This window comes from Fringilla coelebs, assembly GCF_963513975.1.
Source record: "Fringilla coelebs genome assembly, chromosome: 8".
NCBI classification, from domain to species: domain Eukaryota; kingdom Metazoa; phylum Chordata; class Aves; order Passeriformes; family Fringillidae; genus Fringilla; species Fringilla coelebs.
This window is the reverse complement of record NC_140066.1, coordinates 28027951-28044758: the sequence shown is the minus strand read 5'-3', so window position 1 is coordinate 28044758 and position 16808 is coordinate 28027951. Positions and strand designations below refer to the sequence as shown.

General features: G+C 42.9%; 1 protein-coding gene across 1 annotated transcript; it reads right to left on the bottom strand.

Annotated features, from left to right (window-relative positions):
- Positions 1-6348: 6348 nt before the first annotated feature.
- On the bottom strand, positions 6349-14290 carry TECTB (tectorin beta; the record flags this gene model as incomplete). The annotated part of the gene is made up of 10 exons (XM_084209900.1): positions 6349-6401; positions 6894-6926; positions 7813-7882; positions 9654-9816; positions 10015-10098; positions 10178-10281; positions 11570-11642; positions 11723-11865; positions 12251-12441; positions 14215-14290. 10 exons carry the CDS (start codon positions 14288-14290, stop codon positions 6349-6351), a joined length of 990 nt encoding a protein of 329 aa, XP_084066026.1.
- Positions 14291-16808: the final 2518 nt, after the last annotated feature.

Genomic DNA, 16808 nt, shown 5'->3' with positions numbered 1-16808 from the left:
GACTTGAGAGCAAAACTTGTCATCCCCTGGATATAAATCTTGGTACAGATATACATCATAGGGAAAAAAAATATTTTTGCTGATTGCCTAATAGTTGCTTAGGTAACACATGATCCCATGTAGTTAATTCTGTCTGCTGATTTGGATCACTGTCATCTGTTGCATCCTTTAACTCCCCTGCAAGCTCCTCAGTTTCAGTATTCCCTTTCAGTCAGGGAATGTCAGGCCAAAAACATAGAAATTTTTTATTTGATCTAGGTATTCCAGTATTATAAAGATCAGCCATGTTTTGGCAGAGGAATTCAGACAAATATATGTTAGTTAAAGAATTGTGAAAAACACATAACTATAGCTTTTTTTGGAGCTGAACAGGTGCTGTGTGAAAATCCTTCTGAAGCTATCAAAGTAAGGAATGCATTACATAGTACTATAAAATATGCAAACAACTGAAATCTGTGGGAGGCCAGTAAATCCAAATTGACATGCAAGAAAAAAATAAGTCAGTGGCAATTGGGATTATTGAATATGATAAAACAATCCAGAGTTGCTCTACAGAATAACTTTTTCCTTTTTATTTTGTGGCACAAAATAAAAGGCAATCTTCTTGTGACCATCTTTAGAGCACTTTGGTTTTGGTCTTCTGACTGAAATATCCCTGTGTTTTGGCATGGTCAGACAGTAAAGCTGGACAATGGCCTTCTCTGACACTTCTGTCAAAATTGTGTCCCCTCTGCAATGAGTAGCCTAAGTACTTTAAAAACATTTTCTGACAGGACCTCCCCTGCATTAGCTGGAAGCTCCCCTGAGGTGCATATTTGGGTTTTAACAGTAAATAAATGCTTCCTAGTTAGTTATGGCTAATATACAAGTGTCAGCACTTGGTCCAAGGCAGTCAGTCTTTAAGATTATATGTGGTTCCCAAAGACAATAGTGTTTCCAAATCTCTGTAAGGACTCTGTCCTTACTGTTAGTTGTTTAGAGGGTGATTATGTTTCTTAGCAGCTCTTGCAGAAAGCCTGTGAAGCTTTACAAAGAGGAACTATTCCTCTTGTGCAGCCTACCCATCCCCAGTGGGATCAACAACACCGAGGAAATATCTGTTATGTCTCTGAAATTCCTGAGTGCTGTGATTCCTTTAGAGATAGGCCATGTACCCAGACAGGAGCTGAAACTGCATTGCTGGCCTTCACACAAGCCAAGAGCCCAGGTCTGGCTGCTGGGAGGGGGTGAGGGTCCAGGAACAATCCAGGGTAAGCACTGCCACCCTCTGAGGCACAGTGGCACACCTAGCACAAGTGTGGGGAAAAAAATGTTGATGCAAGCTTCCTCTCAGGTTATTAACCTTTGAGTTTTATTTTATGTTAGCTATGGGCAGTTGTGATTTGTTACTGTGTGTCACCAGGTACATAATAAATTGCATATCAGAACCCTTGAATTTATTGTATTGATTTTCTGTATATATGGACTTTCTCTTTCCAATACAGATAAAATAAATGCAAAATTTGCAAGTTTTCTCAATTCACATCTCATTCTCAGAAGTATCAGATCAATCTACCTATTTTTTCCTTGATTAATATTCTGTTGGTCCAGTAACAGTCCCCTCTACTGGAATGAGTGCCAATTTGATATGACCCCCTGCCATGACGTGCTCATGATGTTCTTTACATGTTGGATTTTCTCAGTTTGTAAAGGGAAGATTCAATCTTCCAGATGAATCAGCTACTGGTCTTAGAGTACTTTGAAGTATTCACTATAAGGTGCTAGCACAGAAGTGTTGGGCATGGAGACAGTGAAAAGTGCTCAGAATGTTCTTATCAGCACTGATTAATCACCATGTAAATTTATAGTGTTGGGCAAACATTTCATGGTGATAAGATGTCTGTTTTAGCATTAGACCTTTGCTTTAGCATTAGGCCTGAGCTTTAGTGCTCTCCAAGCTGTAGGATCTACGTACCCCACTTCCTGTCGTGCCTTACTGCATCATTTGCACTCTGCAGAATGTGCTTATGGAAAAGGAAAATGAAATTTAAACCTGAAAGATCTTCTCAAAACACATTTCAGGGCCATGTTACTGACAAGTCTCTGCTACCTATTGTGGATTGTCTTTTTATGATAAAGTTAATTTAAGATACATCCTGATTGTCTGAGGAGTGTCTGAGGGGTGTCTGAGGAGTGTTGGTGTGCTTGCTCCCAGAAGAAAAATGCTGATGTTATTTTTCTGTTAGGAGCAGGTGAGTGTAAGCAGAAGAGCAACAGGGTAGGATCCCTTCCAGGGGATGCTTTGTGTCACAGTGTGTAAATTCTCAGAGAAAGGTGGTCAGTGGGAAGAGGGTGTTAATGTGGATGAGACCACATGCAGAGAAAATTTAGCAGGGGAGGAGGCATAGGCTGCCAAGAAGCAATCTGGAGACTGGTTGCACCCCAGAGCATCAATTTGCATTGCAGGTGGGCTTCATACCATGGAATCTCACAATATTTCTCTTAGAACATAATAGGTTCTAAAATACCTATGAGGTTCTAATACTTATTAGAAGCAGAGCATATCTAAGACAATTGTTTTTAAAGAGGTATGCTCTAGGTTTTCCCTGTAACAACAAAGTTAAGAATAATGTATCGGAAAGCAGGGCTGGTCTCTGCTTCTCAGTGCCACGTGGCTTCAGATAGCGCTCAGGACACTTTTCTCAGCTTTGTGTGCCTGACTGCCAGGCTGTCAGAATTACTATTTATTTCTCAGAAGTCACTAAACTTGACCTTTTTAGGCCTGCAGTGATATGCTACATGAAAGAGCCATGGGGTCCAATCCATCAATAGCTATTTTTTTTTTGTCTGCACCTGTGAGCTGCCCTTGGGATGGGAATAACTTGAAAAGGCTTGATCTCCAGTACAGAGTGAGAGGTTCACTCCCAATACAGACCATGTACATCTATGATGTGTTTTGGATGTAGTGAGCCATTATACTGTTCTGAGGTAGGGTTTTTTGTTGTCCCTGACTTGGACATTTAAACAAAATGTCATGGATTTACAGAATAAAGAGATAAAGTTGGTATTTAAATGAGGATTAAGACTGGGGAGTTTCTATACATGGCATCTGGATCTGGGACATTGCTGTGTTTATATTGTGTAATGTATTGCCAATTCTGGCAGCACATGCACTGTTTACCTCTGTGTGCTACAGAGCTGAGATCCCCCTACAGAAAGGCTTTCAGCCCTGATGTGCTTCCCCCCTTGCAGGGCTGCCCTAGCAGGGGTTGCACAAGGGGGACATGTCAGGTCAGACCCAGCCTGGCATCTCTGCAGCAGGATCATGTGCATGTCCCCCAGCAAACACCTACTGAGGCTTCATTCTAAAGTTTGCATTTGAAATTGTGAGATCCCAGCACAGGATATGAGGCATTAATGACTGACCATAATTAATTCTGACTTTACAGTCTCGGTACCTGCTCTTTCTTCTTCATTATTGGGCATGGGGTGGCAGGACAGGAATCACAGTGCCAACAACACTGCTTGCTTGGGAATACTAAGGAGAGATTGTCCACAACGGAAGGTACCATCTTGTATTGTGGCATACTTGCTCATTTTGTGTTAGATTTGACTCATTCTTTCATTGGCAGTTTTTGTTAGACCTCTTCTGAATTGTTATTTGCATCTACAGTGACTGTCAAATAAAGGCCACCCAGGTTAATGCTGTTTACCATTTGCAAGTGAGAAGTGAACCTCTATTTAATGAAGAAAATGTTGTGTAAAGTGTGTCACTGTACTGGCAACATTGCGCTGCAAGCTGTGTTATCATCTTGACGCCTGTGTGCGTTAATTTCTCTCCTACTTCTCGTCATGACCTCTGTGACCTTGTGCTTCAGCATTGCAGTGCCAAACTGTGGGAAGGAAAGCATGCAGAAATTCATGTCTCATTAGAGTTCATCCAAATAGAAGGAAGAGCTGGGACAAAGCCCAACTGGAATCTTTGTGGAGACAAATGTTGGGTTCTAAACAGATTACCTGTGTCCTCTCTAAATAATCTTCCTGTCCCTATGTTTCCATGGGCAGACTTGCATTTGGCTTTCAAATGGAGAGATCAAGGCAAGCATCTTCATGGCCTGACTGGAAAAGATCCATCATTTTAGTCCATCTGAAATGATGAAGTCAATCAAACTTCATCTTGTGCTAAAACCTTTAGCAAACATTGCATTTTATGATACAGGCAACATAAACAGTGATCAGTAGAACAAGTAGTGATGAGCCATATGCTAGGTTAGGAAAAAAGAAGGTGGATATTTTTTTATGCAAACTATTTAGGACGGTCAACTTTTGCTTTCTTACGGAGTAGTACTTCCGAAGCTGAAACCTGTTGATGTGCTGCTGCCTTCTCCGGCAGATAGACCTTTCCACAGTCACCTCTGGCAGCTGTTTTTCAGTTGTGTTTTGATAGTTTTTGGCAATGAACCATTTCTGGACTGTAGGGGGACAGTGATGCAGAGCGGAGCAGGCAGGAGGGCTGCAGGCAGGAGGGCTGCAGGAGCACGGACAGGAGCTGTGCGTGCCACAGGCTCCATCCCACGGCCGGCGGGAGCGCCCCGGGAATTCACAGGCGCATCCTCAGCTGCTGAAACCCCGCACGCTTGGTTCCAAAGCCACACTTCTTGCATAATCACAAAGGAATCAACTAACCTGCCAAGGAAACTGCGTTCAAGGCTTTCTGCACAAAATAGCCGCGGTAGGAGTGCAGTGAATGCTGGAAAAGCAAGGCAAGAGAAACAAGCTTTGGAGAGGGACAAGAATTTGAAGAGGCAAAAGCCGCTTGGAGGTGCTGAAACGCGGGGTGTCAGTGGGAGGAGAGCAGAGGAGAGAGAGGAGAGCAGAGGAGACCAGAGGAGAGGGAGGCAATGTAGCAAACGCGGCCCGGAGCCGGCGGGGCTGTCTGCCCGGTCAGAAGGTCCGGCGGAGCAGAGGAGAGCAGAGAGGGAGGCGATGCAGCAAACGCGGCCCGGAGCCGGCGGGGCGGTCGCCCCGGTCCGAACGTCCGGCGGAGCAGCGGGCCCGGCGGAGCTCGGCGCTGTCCCCGCAGCGCCCTCTGCTGTCCGCGGCGGGGAACGGCGCCCGCTCCCCGCGCCCTCCGCGCCCGGCGGCACCCGCGGAGCGAGATTGCGCCGGGAGCAGCGAAAGGAGCCCCTGGAAATGCACTGGGGTAAAATAAACTGAATAATATAACTGAAAATAAGCTGAAAATCCTTCACGGAGTTATTCTGGAGGCTGCCTCTCTACAAACAATAGTAAAAAATCTGTAATGCGCTTTTGCTTCAGTATGTGCAAACACAGGTACACCCACTGTGTTCATTAATTGGAAGTGTAACAACTATAGTCATTATTTCCTCTTTCACATTTAGGATCCTGGAAGTTTCATGGAAAAGTTCTAAGGATGTTTCTGACACTTCCAAGGTTTTTTTTTTCAATATTGTTCAAGTAACTAATGGAAGTAAGGAACCTACTGTTATGCTTGTTGGGGAATTGTTTCATGTCCTGACATTTCCTGCTTTTTATAAATCATGATTTCTCTTTCTGGTGCTTTTGTCTTGCTGTTGTTACTTAGGTACAGACCTAACAGCTGGACCCTGCTGTATCTGCCACTGGCTATGTCTTCAAGGAAGTGCAAAGCTCATTAGCTTGTTTTCCAACCTCAGATGTGCTCAATATGCTCCCACACCATGCAGCCATCCAGCACTGAGCCTGCCCAGTCAGCAAGACATCCTACTCCTACAGTGTGCTCTGCTTAATCCAACCAATCAATACTGACAACGCTGAGAATCAGGAAAGAAATGTCAGGTAATTAACTCTGAGCACCTTCTAATTACTGCTAGGTGAAAAGCACCCTTTCCTCCCAACCTTGCCATGTTAGGTTGAGTTTTGTTTTGTTCCAAGACTTCACAGAACAAACTGGGACTTGGCAAGACCAGGCCTGGAGGGGAGTTTGGTACCACACTGAGACTGGCAGGGAAGGGGGACCCTGAAGATAAATTTGGCACTAAAAAATGCTGAGTTTGCACATCTCTATATTCTGTTCAGAAACAGGTCCTATTGCCATCACAGCTTTTTAAAAGGAGGCATTGGCAGAATACATAACCCAAGGGTTTTCACTAGTTCAAAATGCCAGCAGAGACTCGGGAGAAGCAAATCTGCTTTGGGATTTGCCAGAATTTGAGACACAAAGCTCATGGAATATTTTATTTATCTGGTAAAATGGTAAAAGGATTTTTAGTGGCTTTCCTTTTTCCTCTGTAAAATAAACATCTTTAGTAAAGAAGTCCAGGTCCAAACAGGATCGGGGAAAGTTACGAAGTACAGCTGGGCTGCATTTTATAATAGAACAGCAGAAAATCCAATCACGAAAAGTAGGTGGAAGATGACATCTGCAAGAGAAACACAGGCTCTGTGTGAGTACTTCCCTGTCAGCTCCCTTTCACCTTCCCTTCCCACCCCATTCAATAAAACTGCATGGCCTAATGTGGCTCTGTCAACATATCAAATGTTAACAAGTAGACTTTGAAAGGTGTGTTTCAAAGCCTTGCCAATCTGAAATGCTTTCAGACACCCCTGTTAACCTAGTAAAACATGATTGTTTCTTTTTGGGAAGAGGGTGTGACAACTAGAGAAAGAAGATTGTTCAGTATTGGAAGTAATTGCTATGATTTTATTATCTGGTGTGAGGGATAGACTAAAAGAAGGAAAACAAAGTATATAACACTGGGAAATAAAATCTGATTTTGAAATGTTCACTCTTCTGTCAAATTTACTCAAATTTCAGGTCTTTTCTTTGAGCTATGGATTTTATGTTGACAAAGACACTCAAAATCTGGGAGTATTTGGGATTGATACTTTCATTATCATCCTTTGCTGTTTACCTGAGAGTGTGTAAAATCTGGATAAACCTTTGCCTGTGTAAAAGAGGAAGAAAAAGATTACATCAGGATGATGTTTAAAATAGGGCAAAGAGCACCAATGTGCTTTCTAAAAGCAGAACAGGAAACATTTGTCACATTTTGAAATTCTGAATATTTCTTCTTCTTGGATTTACTATTTGAAGTTATAAAAGGATCCTCAGTTCTTTTACCTTCTAACATCGATAGGGATTTACTGGTGCAACATAATGGATTGTAATAATTCTACTGTATCTGTATTCATAATTTTAAAATGGCTTCCAGATTGGTGCAGGTACCGTTGACAAACTAGTATAAAGGGCTCTAGTAAAAACATTGTTTGTTCCAAGGACTTGTTTCAAACGATGAACCAGCTCAGAGAGAAATCCCTGGTGCCTGCAGGAGGCAGCAGTTGGAGGGAGCAGTTGCTCTGCAGTGGGGAGGCTGATGGCAATGCCATTAGTGTGTCAGGAGGGAGAGGCACAAATCATCCCTGCAACACATGAAAGTGTTATGGATACGCTGAAGTACAAACACACAGTGTAAAGAAAAACTTTCCTGCTGCTCCTGACCTCTTTTCCAGTCATGTGCAACCTGTCAGAGCGTGTCTGAGCTGCTGCTGAGGTCACAGGCTGGTGAGCAGAGCTTTCACTGCCAGCTCGGTGTGTCAGTGGTTTGGCCATTTATCATAAATGCCAAAGGGGTGCCTCGACTCACTTGGCAAGAGAAGAGAATGTCACTGAGCTCTTCTGCCAGAGCCAGAGGGGACCAACTTCTGTTCAAGACTCCTGCTGCCCTGGGGCAAAGGGGTCTGGCAGAGGGCTGTGGCTCTCTCTTCTGGCTCCTACCTGCCAGCTTCATTGCTTCCCAAAGGGAGAAGCACCCCACGAGCCCAGGCACTTACTGCGCACGGTGATCTCCGCCACCAGAACTCCTCCGGTTTGTTCCGCGCGCTGCTTGCGCTTGTCACATGTCTCAAGAGAGCAGAGAGAAACCCATGTATACCAAAACAATTAAAAATTATTAAAAAAAAAACCAGGAAAAATTCTTATGTTTCCAACCAAGGAAATTGCTGCATATTTTCTAGGGACTTTTTTTTTTTCTGCCTTTAATTATTGGGGGTCTCAGTGCAGGAGAGATTTAAAGAGAGTCTTTGCAGTTCATTTTCTGAAGATTTTGGTGGGCTGCCTTTCCCACCCTGCCTTAAGAAAAACTCCTGTCAAGAAGAGGGAAATTGAGCTCCATCTGTTTAACCCCTGACCTCTGTGAAGGCTTCTGTGGTTGTTTATTGCTGATGATAATTGTTTCCCATTGGGTAGAAACAGGAAGCACCAAATCCTTTCCATATAGATCAGCTCATGTCCAGCACTAATGATGCCTGTCACAGCTGACAAGGTCTGTATTGGAGGCAGTGCTCTGCAGATTAAAGGTCCTTGTGCATCTCCTGACCTTTGCAGATCCCCAGCTGTGGGCATTTTTATTACAAACTCAGCATGTAGTAATTCTGGTTATGAGTTGCTTGTAAGAACAGACCACCAGCTTGGTTCGACCTTAATTGCAGGAGACCACCAGCTGCATTTTTGAGTGGGAACTGGACTCGAGGGATGTTGCCTGATTGAGCAATTATCCTGCACTGGAGGGTGAGGTGGGAATTCCACACAGTGCCTGAAAGGATGATGTAGGTGTTTGACACTACTGTCAGAGGGGCACATTTTTAGTAATGGGTTTGTGTTTTCTTTTAATCTGATCTGTGACTGGATAAAAAGTTGAAGAAATCTTAAAAATCTGCAAAATCATAGAGTTATTTCTGTTGCCTTTGAAACTTAGAATTTCTAACAATGCATTTTTGGCAAACATGCAAATTTTGCACAAGTCAGTTCCTCCTACTTAGCATGGAGGCTGTATAATACAAAATGCTGCCTTAATTTGCTCCTGGACTGAGAAAGGGGTTAGAATGAAAAATTTGGCTCACCAGGAGTGATGTTTTCACTTCTCCAGCAAGAAACATTTGTTGTTGAAATGACAGCATGTTGGCCAGGGAGTACTTTGCGCTTTCATTTTAGGTTCAATAAAATTCTATTTCATTGCATGAGAGAAAGAATGGCAAAGCTCTGAATTGGTGAAGGGTGGAGAGAAGTCTTTAAAGAAAGACATTTTATGGGCACCTGCCCTTGTTAAATTATGTGCCTGTATAGCATCCTCACCATGCTCCCATCTAAGGATACAGGAATCCACTCTTCTACCTCAGTTCCTGCTCCAGAGACAATCTATGTATTTTATGCAGAGTAGGATGTCTGCAAGAGCAATAACTTACTGCAGCATGGCAGGGAAGACTTTCCTTGGGAAGGGGGACTGGGAGTTTTGAGACAGGTTCTCCCACTGCCCCCAGGGTGCTCTTAGCACCGAGATACTTGGTAAAATGGAAAAAGCTCAACTTTCTCCTTTTTTCCAGGCTTGCATTTAACTGTAGCTGTTTATCAGACAGGACTGTACTCTGGGATATCAACACAAGCTGAGTTTTTCAATGGCTACCTTATTTCTCAATACATTTAAACAAGTTTCCCAATGTTGCCTGTGGCATGGCAGGGGTCAGGCTGCACAGCTGGGCTCACACAGTGCCTGCTTCCATCTGCTGAGAGCCCTGGCGCTGGCTCTGCACCTGCGTACCCTCGGGGGTGCAGAGGAGGGCTGGCCATCCTGTCTCTGAAGGTGGCACCGTGTGTTTCCCCAGCAGGGAGGCCTTACCACGGGGCAGGAGAACTTCTCGCTGTCGCAGACGTGCGTCTCGCAGTGCAGCCAGACCTTGGACAGCTTGGGGATGTTGCGGAAGCGGAAGGCGTTGAACTGGAACGTGGCGCGGTTCGTTTTCCCGTTCTCGTGCACTAGGATGGAGTAGTCTGTGGCACACCTGTGTTGTGTGTGGGGAAGCAGTGTCAGAGCCCACGTGGCTTCAGTGAAACATCTCCTGAGGTGACATCTGATGAAAGCATTTGCCCTGCCGTGGGCCAGCTTCTCCTCTGCTCCCTTATACCCCCCAACCAGCTTTGCAGTCATCCTCAGGTCTGGGCTGAGCAGAGGTGCTCCCCTAGGTCCCACCACCACCTACCCCTTGGTGATCAAAGGCCAGTGGATCTGGTAGAAATACTCTGAGGAGGGAGTTGCCCAGCAGTTGTTGAGAACAACTTTAAACCTGGGGAGATACAAACCCCAGGTTAGCAAGGAATGTCCCAATTGCCAATTTGTTACTCATTCCTCCTTCCTTTGCCTACCTGTCACTTAAGCCCTTGGCTTCCACTCCAGCAAATATGTCAGAACCAATTTCTGATGTTTCAACCACAAAGGGGGCTTCCTTTATACTTGAGAACTTGGCATTCTTTGAAAGACAAAGACAAAGGCATGATACATTACTTGTAACATGCAAAGCAAGGCATGATTCAACTTCAGACACCACTGGAGAGACTGATCCCAGAAACCTGCAACCTCCAAACTCTTCACTGGTAGTGATTGGGATTAGAGTTTGGGATTATTGCAAACCCAAGATGATGTTTAAAAATATTTTTGTTAATATTTGGCGTATAATGATGATCAGTGAGAGAACTTGGTTTGAGTTGTGGCATGTATTGCATGTATTCTCACAGAGCATGGGTGGGAAGCAAGCTTGCTGCTGCTTCTGGTGGTGGGGGAAGCTGATGGGAGTGAGAGTGAAGATGAGTGTATAGAATGGGAATGGAGCTGGGACATGGCCACATGTTGAAGGAATGAAGACAAGCAGAAATCACAAGAAAAAAGCCAGCCTGCTGAACACAGAGCAGTGTGGTGCTCAGTGGAAAAGTTTGGTTACAAATACACTGAAATGCCTATCTTAAATCCCAGTGCTTCTTGTTGGGTAAGATGGTAACAAAGCTAGCACCAGAATTATACAAAGAATATCAGGTTTAGTCCTAGCATTGGCTTGCCTAGTGGTAAATACTCCTTTTACCTGGCATATAATTTTAACACAGTATGTTCCTAGTTTTCTAGGTGTGCTAAAATAGAGAGGCTGTTTTGGAGCTTTTGACTGTGCTTTTGTGGAGAAAAGATTCCAGGATTAGGAGCTGGCTGCTCCAGCAGTGCAGTGGAGCTACAGAGAGGAGAGGGATGCTTCAAAAGATCTGCCTGATATCAAGGGACAATATTTTATTGGCGACAAAATTCCAGCATGACCTAAAGATCTGTGGGGTACATGAAATATCTGTCAGATGAGAGGACCAGAGAGAAAGCTGCAAGAGAAATTCAAGGAGCTTTTCTGTGTCTATAGAGGCCATGCAAGGCCAGGAGTATGTGCGGATTCATGCTGCTTTTGCAGTGGGACTACACACAAGTTTTGATTTTTCTTATAAAACCTGTCAGCAGGTTAGAAATGTACTTCTCAGCAGAAAAATCTGTCTGGTTTTGAGGGATTAAAAGAATAGTTGGCATGAGTCTGCTCTGTTCACTAAGTATATCCCTGTTAATCAGCAGAAAGAAGAACTCCTGCCAATCCCACTGCAATTATCTGTTCCAGGCTAGTAATGTGCTCCATGACACATAAAAGTCAGGAGCAGCAGCCCTGTTTTTTCCAGCCCTTTGGCTGAAGCCTTTCTAGGGTAAAGGTGAAGGTGTGAGTGGCAAAGAGCACTTACAGAGTAGAAGTTGAGGGACAGTTGGCTTTCAAATGAGCCGGAGCTCCCGTTCTTCACGTGGACAGTGGCCACCCTGGGGACAGGACAAAATTCTGCATGAGTGAGGCGTGGTGATGAGGACAGGGTGAGACACACTCCCAGAAGAGGATGTACCTTTGGTCAAAGGCAGCCTGGTTCACCAGGTAGTTGGCATTGTATGAGCAGGTGAATGAGTAATTCACAGGCTGGCTCTTCACAATCACTGAGGAGTCATTGGAGACAATGGAGTTATAGAAGTGATACACGGGATTCTTGAACTGTGAATGGTGAGACAGAGAAATCTGGGCAGTACTGAGTCCTTGAGGCATCAGGAATAAACTTTGAAACCTGAAGACTCTGGTGTCAAAACAGCCTCCCCAAGGAAACATGGTTTGTTAGCTCTTTAAATGCTGTGCTGTCTATTCACATGCCTTACTAGACATAACTCAGGTGCAGGTGAACAGCAGACTAATACCACTAAGCCAGTGAGTATTTTGCCTGGAACTGCAAAGCAAAGCTGTGATTCTTCCTTCTCCTTGACTCTGCAGTTTGCCTCCTTCTTCCATTGGTACCTAAAGCTTACTTCAAGCTGAAGAGGATAGGACTCTCTCAAGTGAGTGCAGCCATTTCCTGAGTCAGAAATGCTGACCTTCATAGTCTTACCTCTGACTGTGTGCCACAGTATGATTTGTTTTTAGGTGACAGGTCTGGGATTGTGAATTGGTAATATCCTGAATCGTGGATCCCATTGTAGCAGATGCCTCCAAGTGCCAGCTGATTAACCTCCCATCCATAAGGACACTCTGGAATTCTGGTAATGATGGTTTTAGGATAGCAGTACACCAGAATTACATCTGGAAGGAAAATTATATACCTGGAGTTATCAGTAGTAATTTCCTTTCAAAGAGGTGGGTCCACCCACTTACTTTCCATTGGGCTTAACCTTCTGTGAACAGGGTTGTGTGCTGGAAGGTCCCCTAATGAGAGCAGCTTTTGCTACACAAAACAGACCTTCAGGTTGTTAAATTCTGTCCTCTTTGGAAGACTTTAGCCTTTGCCTTCTAATCAATGCAGAATTTTGTGAGAATTTTTTGTCTTTCTGGAGTAGCTGATTGAAAAGCAGAGACTCTGCTGAGAAACCTGAAATAAAAAAGGACTGCACCGAGAATGTCCCATTAACTTATGCTGCAAAACTGGCTTCTGTAACACCACTGACTCTGTAAGCATAATGTTGGTGAGGTTGTTTGGTAGGCTTTGTAGATCTGCATTGTTCTGTACAGGTGTATAAATCTTGGCCACAATAGATAGTCTGCCTTTTCTCCTCTTGGACCGGCACTGTAGGCCAGCACAACCTGAATTTTTCCAATTGTCAAGTCAAAAGCCAAGATCTACAACTGAACTGAAGAACCTAGCTCTGCTAACAGCAATAGGAAATGACCCAAACTCCCAGCCCTGTTAACAGCAGTGCTGTGTATTTCCAAACATGGTGATTGCTAATACACACATGAATGCTGAACATCATAACAGACAGACTGATAGCTTCGTGATAGCAGAATTGGATATTTTTCACAGGCACAGCTAATTTGAATGTCAAATGGAAATTTTGAGGGCAAATATTGATTCACCATTAGTGACCTGAAAACTGAGGAAGACTTCCAATTACTACAGTGAGAAAAAAAGGTACCCTCCCTGGAATGATTCAGTTACTTCTTTTCAAGCCCTTGCCACTCTCATTTTTTATGCTAAAAGCCTCATTTTGCAGCCTTTCCATGTCTGCTAGGGAATAATCTGGGAAAGTCGGGTAGAGACATGAACAATTTGCTTTTTCTGATTAACAAACATTCAGCACATACAAGCTGATTCTGCTTGTGTTAATGCTCAGATTTAAAACTGGCAACTTTAGAGCTATGAAAATTCCTGCAGTTAAGAGAAACTGCTTGTACAAATAAAGGTACAGAAATAAATGGCTGGAGGGCCAAATACTTTACACGTACCATGAAATGACTGACCGCAACCTGACAGCAGTCATGCGCTAAAAAGCAAACACTGAATTGAGGCATATTCCAACATATTTCTAAAGCACATTTTGTAATTGTAGTGAAATCTATTTCACAGGTCTGTCAGGCACCAGATCACTTCAGTTTCTAGGCAGTAATCAGTGTGCAATTGAGCCTCACCTTCAATGATTTTTGTATTTTTCTTGCTTTAATATCACGGTTTGATTCAGGAGTTCAGCCCAGCACATTCAATCACCCCTGGCAATCTGACTGTAGTCTGTGGGACTAAAACCCAGTTTGGGCAGCAAAGATCTGCTGCTTCTAGCCTGTATTATTACAGAAAATTTCTAATTGTTTTTGTTCCCTTTGCTACTTTATGCTTTTGTGATTAACTCTCTCGCACGATGGTTATTGCACAGAATTAGCTAAATGCTTATTCTTTGTGAGGTTAGGACTTGTATGGAACATTCTTTACTGTGCCAGCTCAAAGCAGGTCAATAAAAGAAATTTAAGGATTAGCTCTAGAGAATCCACAGTTTAACTTTCTGAAGGCAAACCTTTTGATTTTGAAGGAAAAAACCCGGTGGCATCTTAATTACAGGAGATCTTAGGAGATTTAAGTTATTTTACCTGCTTTATTTGGACTGCAAGGCCCTGCAAGAGCTCGAGCCAAGATGACCAGCAGATAAATAGCAAGAGTCACCATTTCTTGCAATGATCTGAGGACACAGGAAATAAAAGCTGAAAATGTCTTTAGAAGTGGAAATAAAAACAGTCCATTGTCTGCAGTCCTAAGCTTGTACTAGCTACTGTTAAAATATCATTTTTGCAGAGAGAAAAAATAACATTACTGATATCCTGTCACCCAATCTAATTGTAACTACAGGGTAAATCTTTCAAAGACCATTGCTATAACTGGATCACTATTGTGACAATTTTACTATTTCAGTTTTGTGATGGCTTTTAATTAGTCTAGTTTGGTTTCTTGCAAATAGTCTAAACCTAAAGTGTTAATATAACCAAATGAAACAGTGATATTTGAAAAAAAGAGAGAATAGCAATTACTAGAAAGAATATGACACAAGAACATATATAATGTGCTTTAAATTTAGTGCTGAAACTATTCTCTGTGGTGATTGGTATTTTGATGCATATCAACTTAAGATAGCTCAGTTTTGGTGAATTATGCATTTTCTCCTTGGCTGCTAAATGTTGAGTTTTGAGGAAAGCATCCATAGAAGTTATTTACATTTACATTTCAGGCCTCCAACCTGAAAGCCTTTCTCACAGGGGAAAAACATATACAGCCTGTGGGACTGGGACTGCAGTTCTCATATTTTCCCTTTGAAGATACTCTTCAGTATCAGCCCTCATACACACATCACTAAGCAGACTAAGTCAGAAGTAAGAAATATCATTTGCAGGAAAAAAGAAATCATTCCAATTCAGTAATTCTAACAAAACCAATCACTCTCAACATTTTCACTCAGCCTCTATTTAAAATATATAAATATATATGAGTTTATAAAAGGGTCTTAAAGAACATATGAGTGACAATTCCTTCTAATTATCATCCTATGCATTCTACAAGAAATTAAGGGTTATACCTACGAGACAGGAAGGAGCTAATTATTTCAGATTTTCATTCCAGTCTTATTCCAAAAGCAGCGCTGTCAGCTCTTTCCAAGATGTCCTCTTTCAAATGAACCCAGCTGGTGTTATCTTCGCTTTATATAAGCAATCTTGTAAAAGGAGCCCATCTCTGGTTAAATCTCAACCTGCCAGTATTGTCCAGTGTGAGAGGAAAAAAAAAGGAGTTATAGAAAAGCAGTTCTCTTCCCCTAGATGAGTCTGCATTGCTGCTATTTGATTTTTACAAATCTTGCTACAGTGTTTTTTTACAGATATTGCAAACAAATGAACAGAAACCTGCTGAACGTACAACATTTTTTTGTTTGTGAGTTTATTAGGAAAATGTAGAATTTCTGGTGAGGTGAAGCTACAATTGCCTGCTAGAATTCTGTGAAAATATATTTATAGGAATGAGTTGCTTGTCTTAAATGGCTTATTGAGAATGTCAGGCTTTTGTGCCATACAAATGAACAAAAGTAATGGCAACAGATCCTATACTACCTTTGGAGTTGGTTTTTTAAATTATTTTTTTCTAAAAGCTCAAGCAGGTAATCTGAGTTTAGGTAGGCTGTTTCATAAGCTTTAGCATTATGCTACGTAATAATAGTATATAATACTAAATGCATGTAAGACTGTGTAATATACATTGAATATTAAACTATAGATTGTGTAAAATTTACTATTGCACAGAAAACTGAAACAAATTTACTCTTTGCATGACCACCAGTCAAGAAAATGCCTGTGAAAGTCTTGGCTAGCTGGTGGGATTTTCTGGTGCCCCGTTACATCCTGTTTGTGTCAGCTCATAGTGAAAAGCCCAGAAAGAGTAGTGGGTGCACTACTGCTATTTTATACAGAATATGGCTTTAAACAGTCTTGCCATGGGAACTGGCCCAGGCTCAGCTTTGGGCACTGTGTCCCAAACCCTCCCCAGTCCCGTGTGCTGTTGAACCCCTCATGCTCTGATACCTGTCTTGAGTCACTAAACCCCTCTGGGATCCAGCTCCTCACAGATGGTCTGGTAGCTCCTCTTGTGCAGAACCTTATTCTGCCCCATCCACAGCAGGACTTTGGTGCTGATCTGCCTTCTCTCATTTAGTTTTTGGCATATAGGGTGGCACAGTAATAAAGCTGTACCAGTTTCAGTAGTCTGGAGTTTTTGAAGGAGAGAGTGGAGTGGAAGAGAACAGTGGCCCTGACTGAAATGAAATGCTCAAGGAGTTTTTAGCTGGCTTGTGAGTGAGATTTATAGGAACACCTTGAGGACAGCATTCACTACAAGAAGTGTTTCAAGCCAGAAGACCTGAGCAAAGCAGGGCCATGGGTGCACCTGCACTGTGAGGGCTGCTTGGTGATGGTCATGTGCAGGTGACTCTGCAGTGACATGAAGAATTAAGTGATCAGGATGACTTCTGGCCAACTGATCCAAAGCCCTAAGCAAAGGTTGAAAAGCCTATACATGTCAGTGCTTAACTTCAAACATCAAGTCTGAACCAAGACTGAAGCTTTGTGAGGAGTTGCTCTTACTGTTCTAATGAGCCTGCAAGCCACCACATTCTGATTTAAATGAGATTACTTAAAGATGGACACAT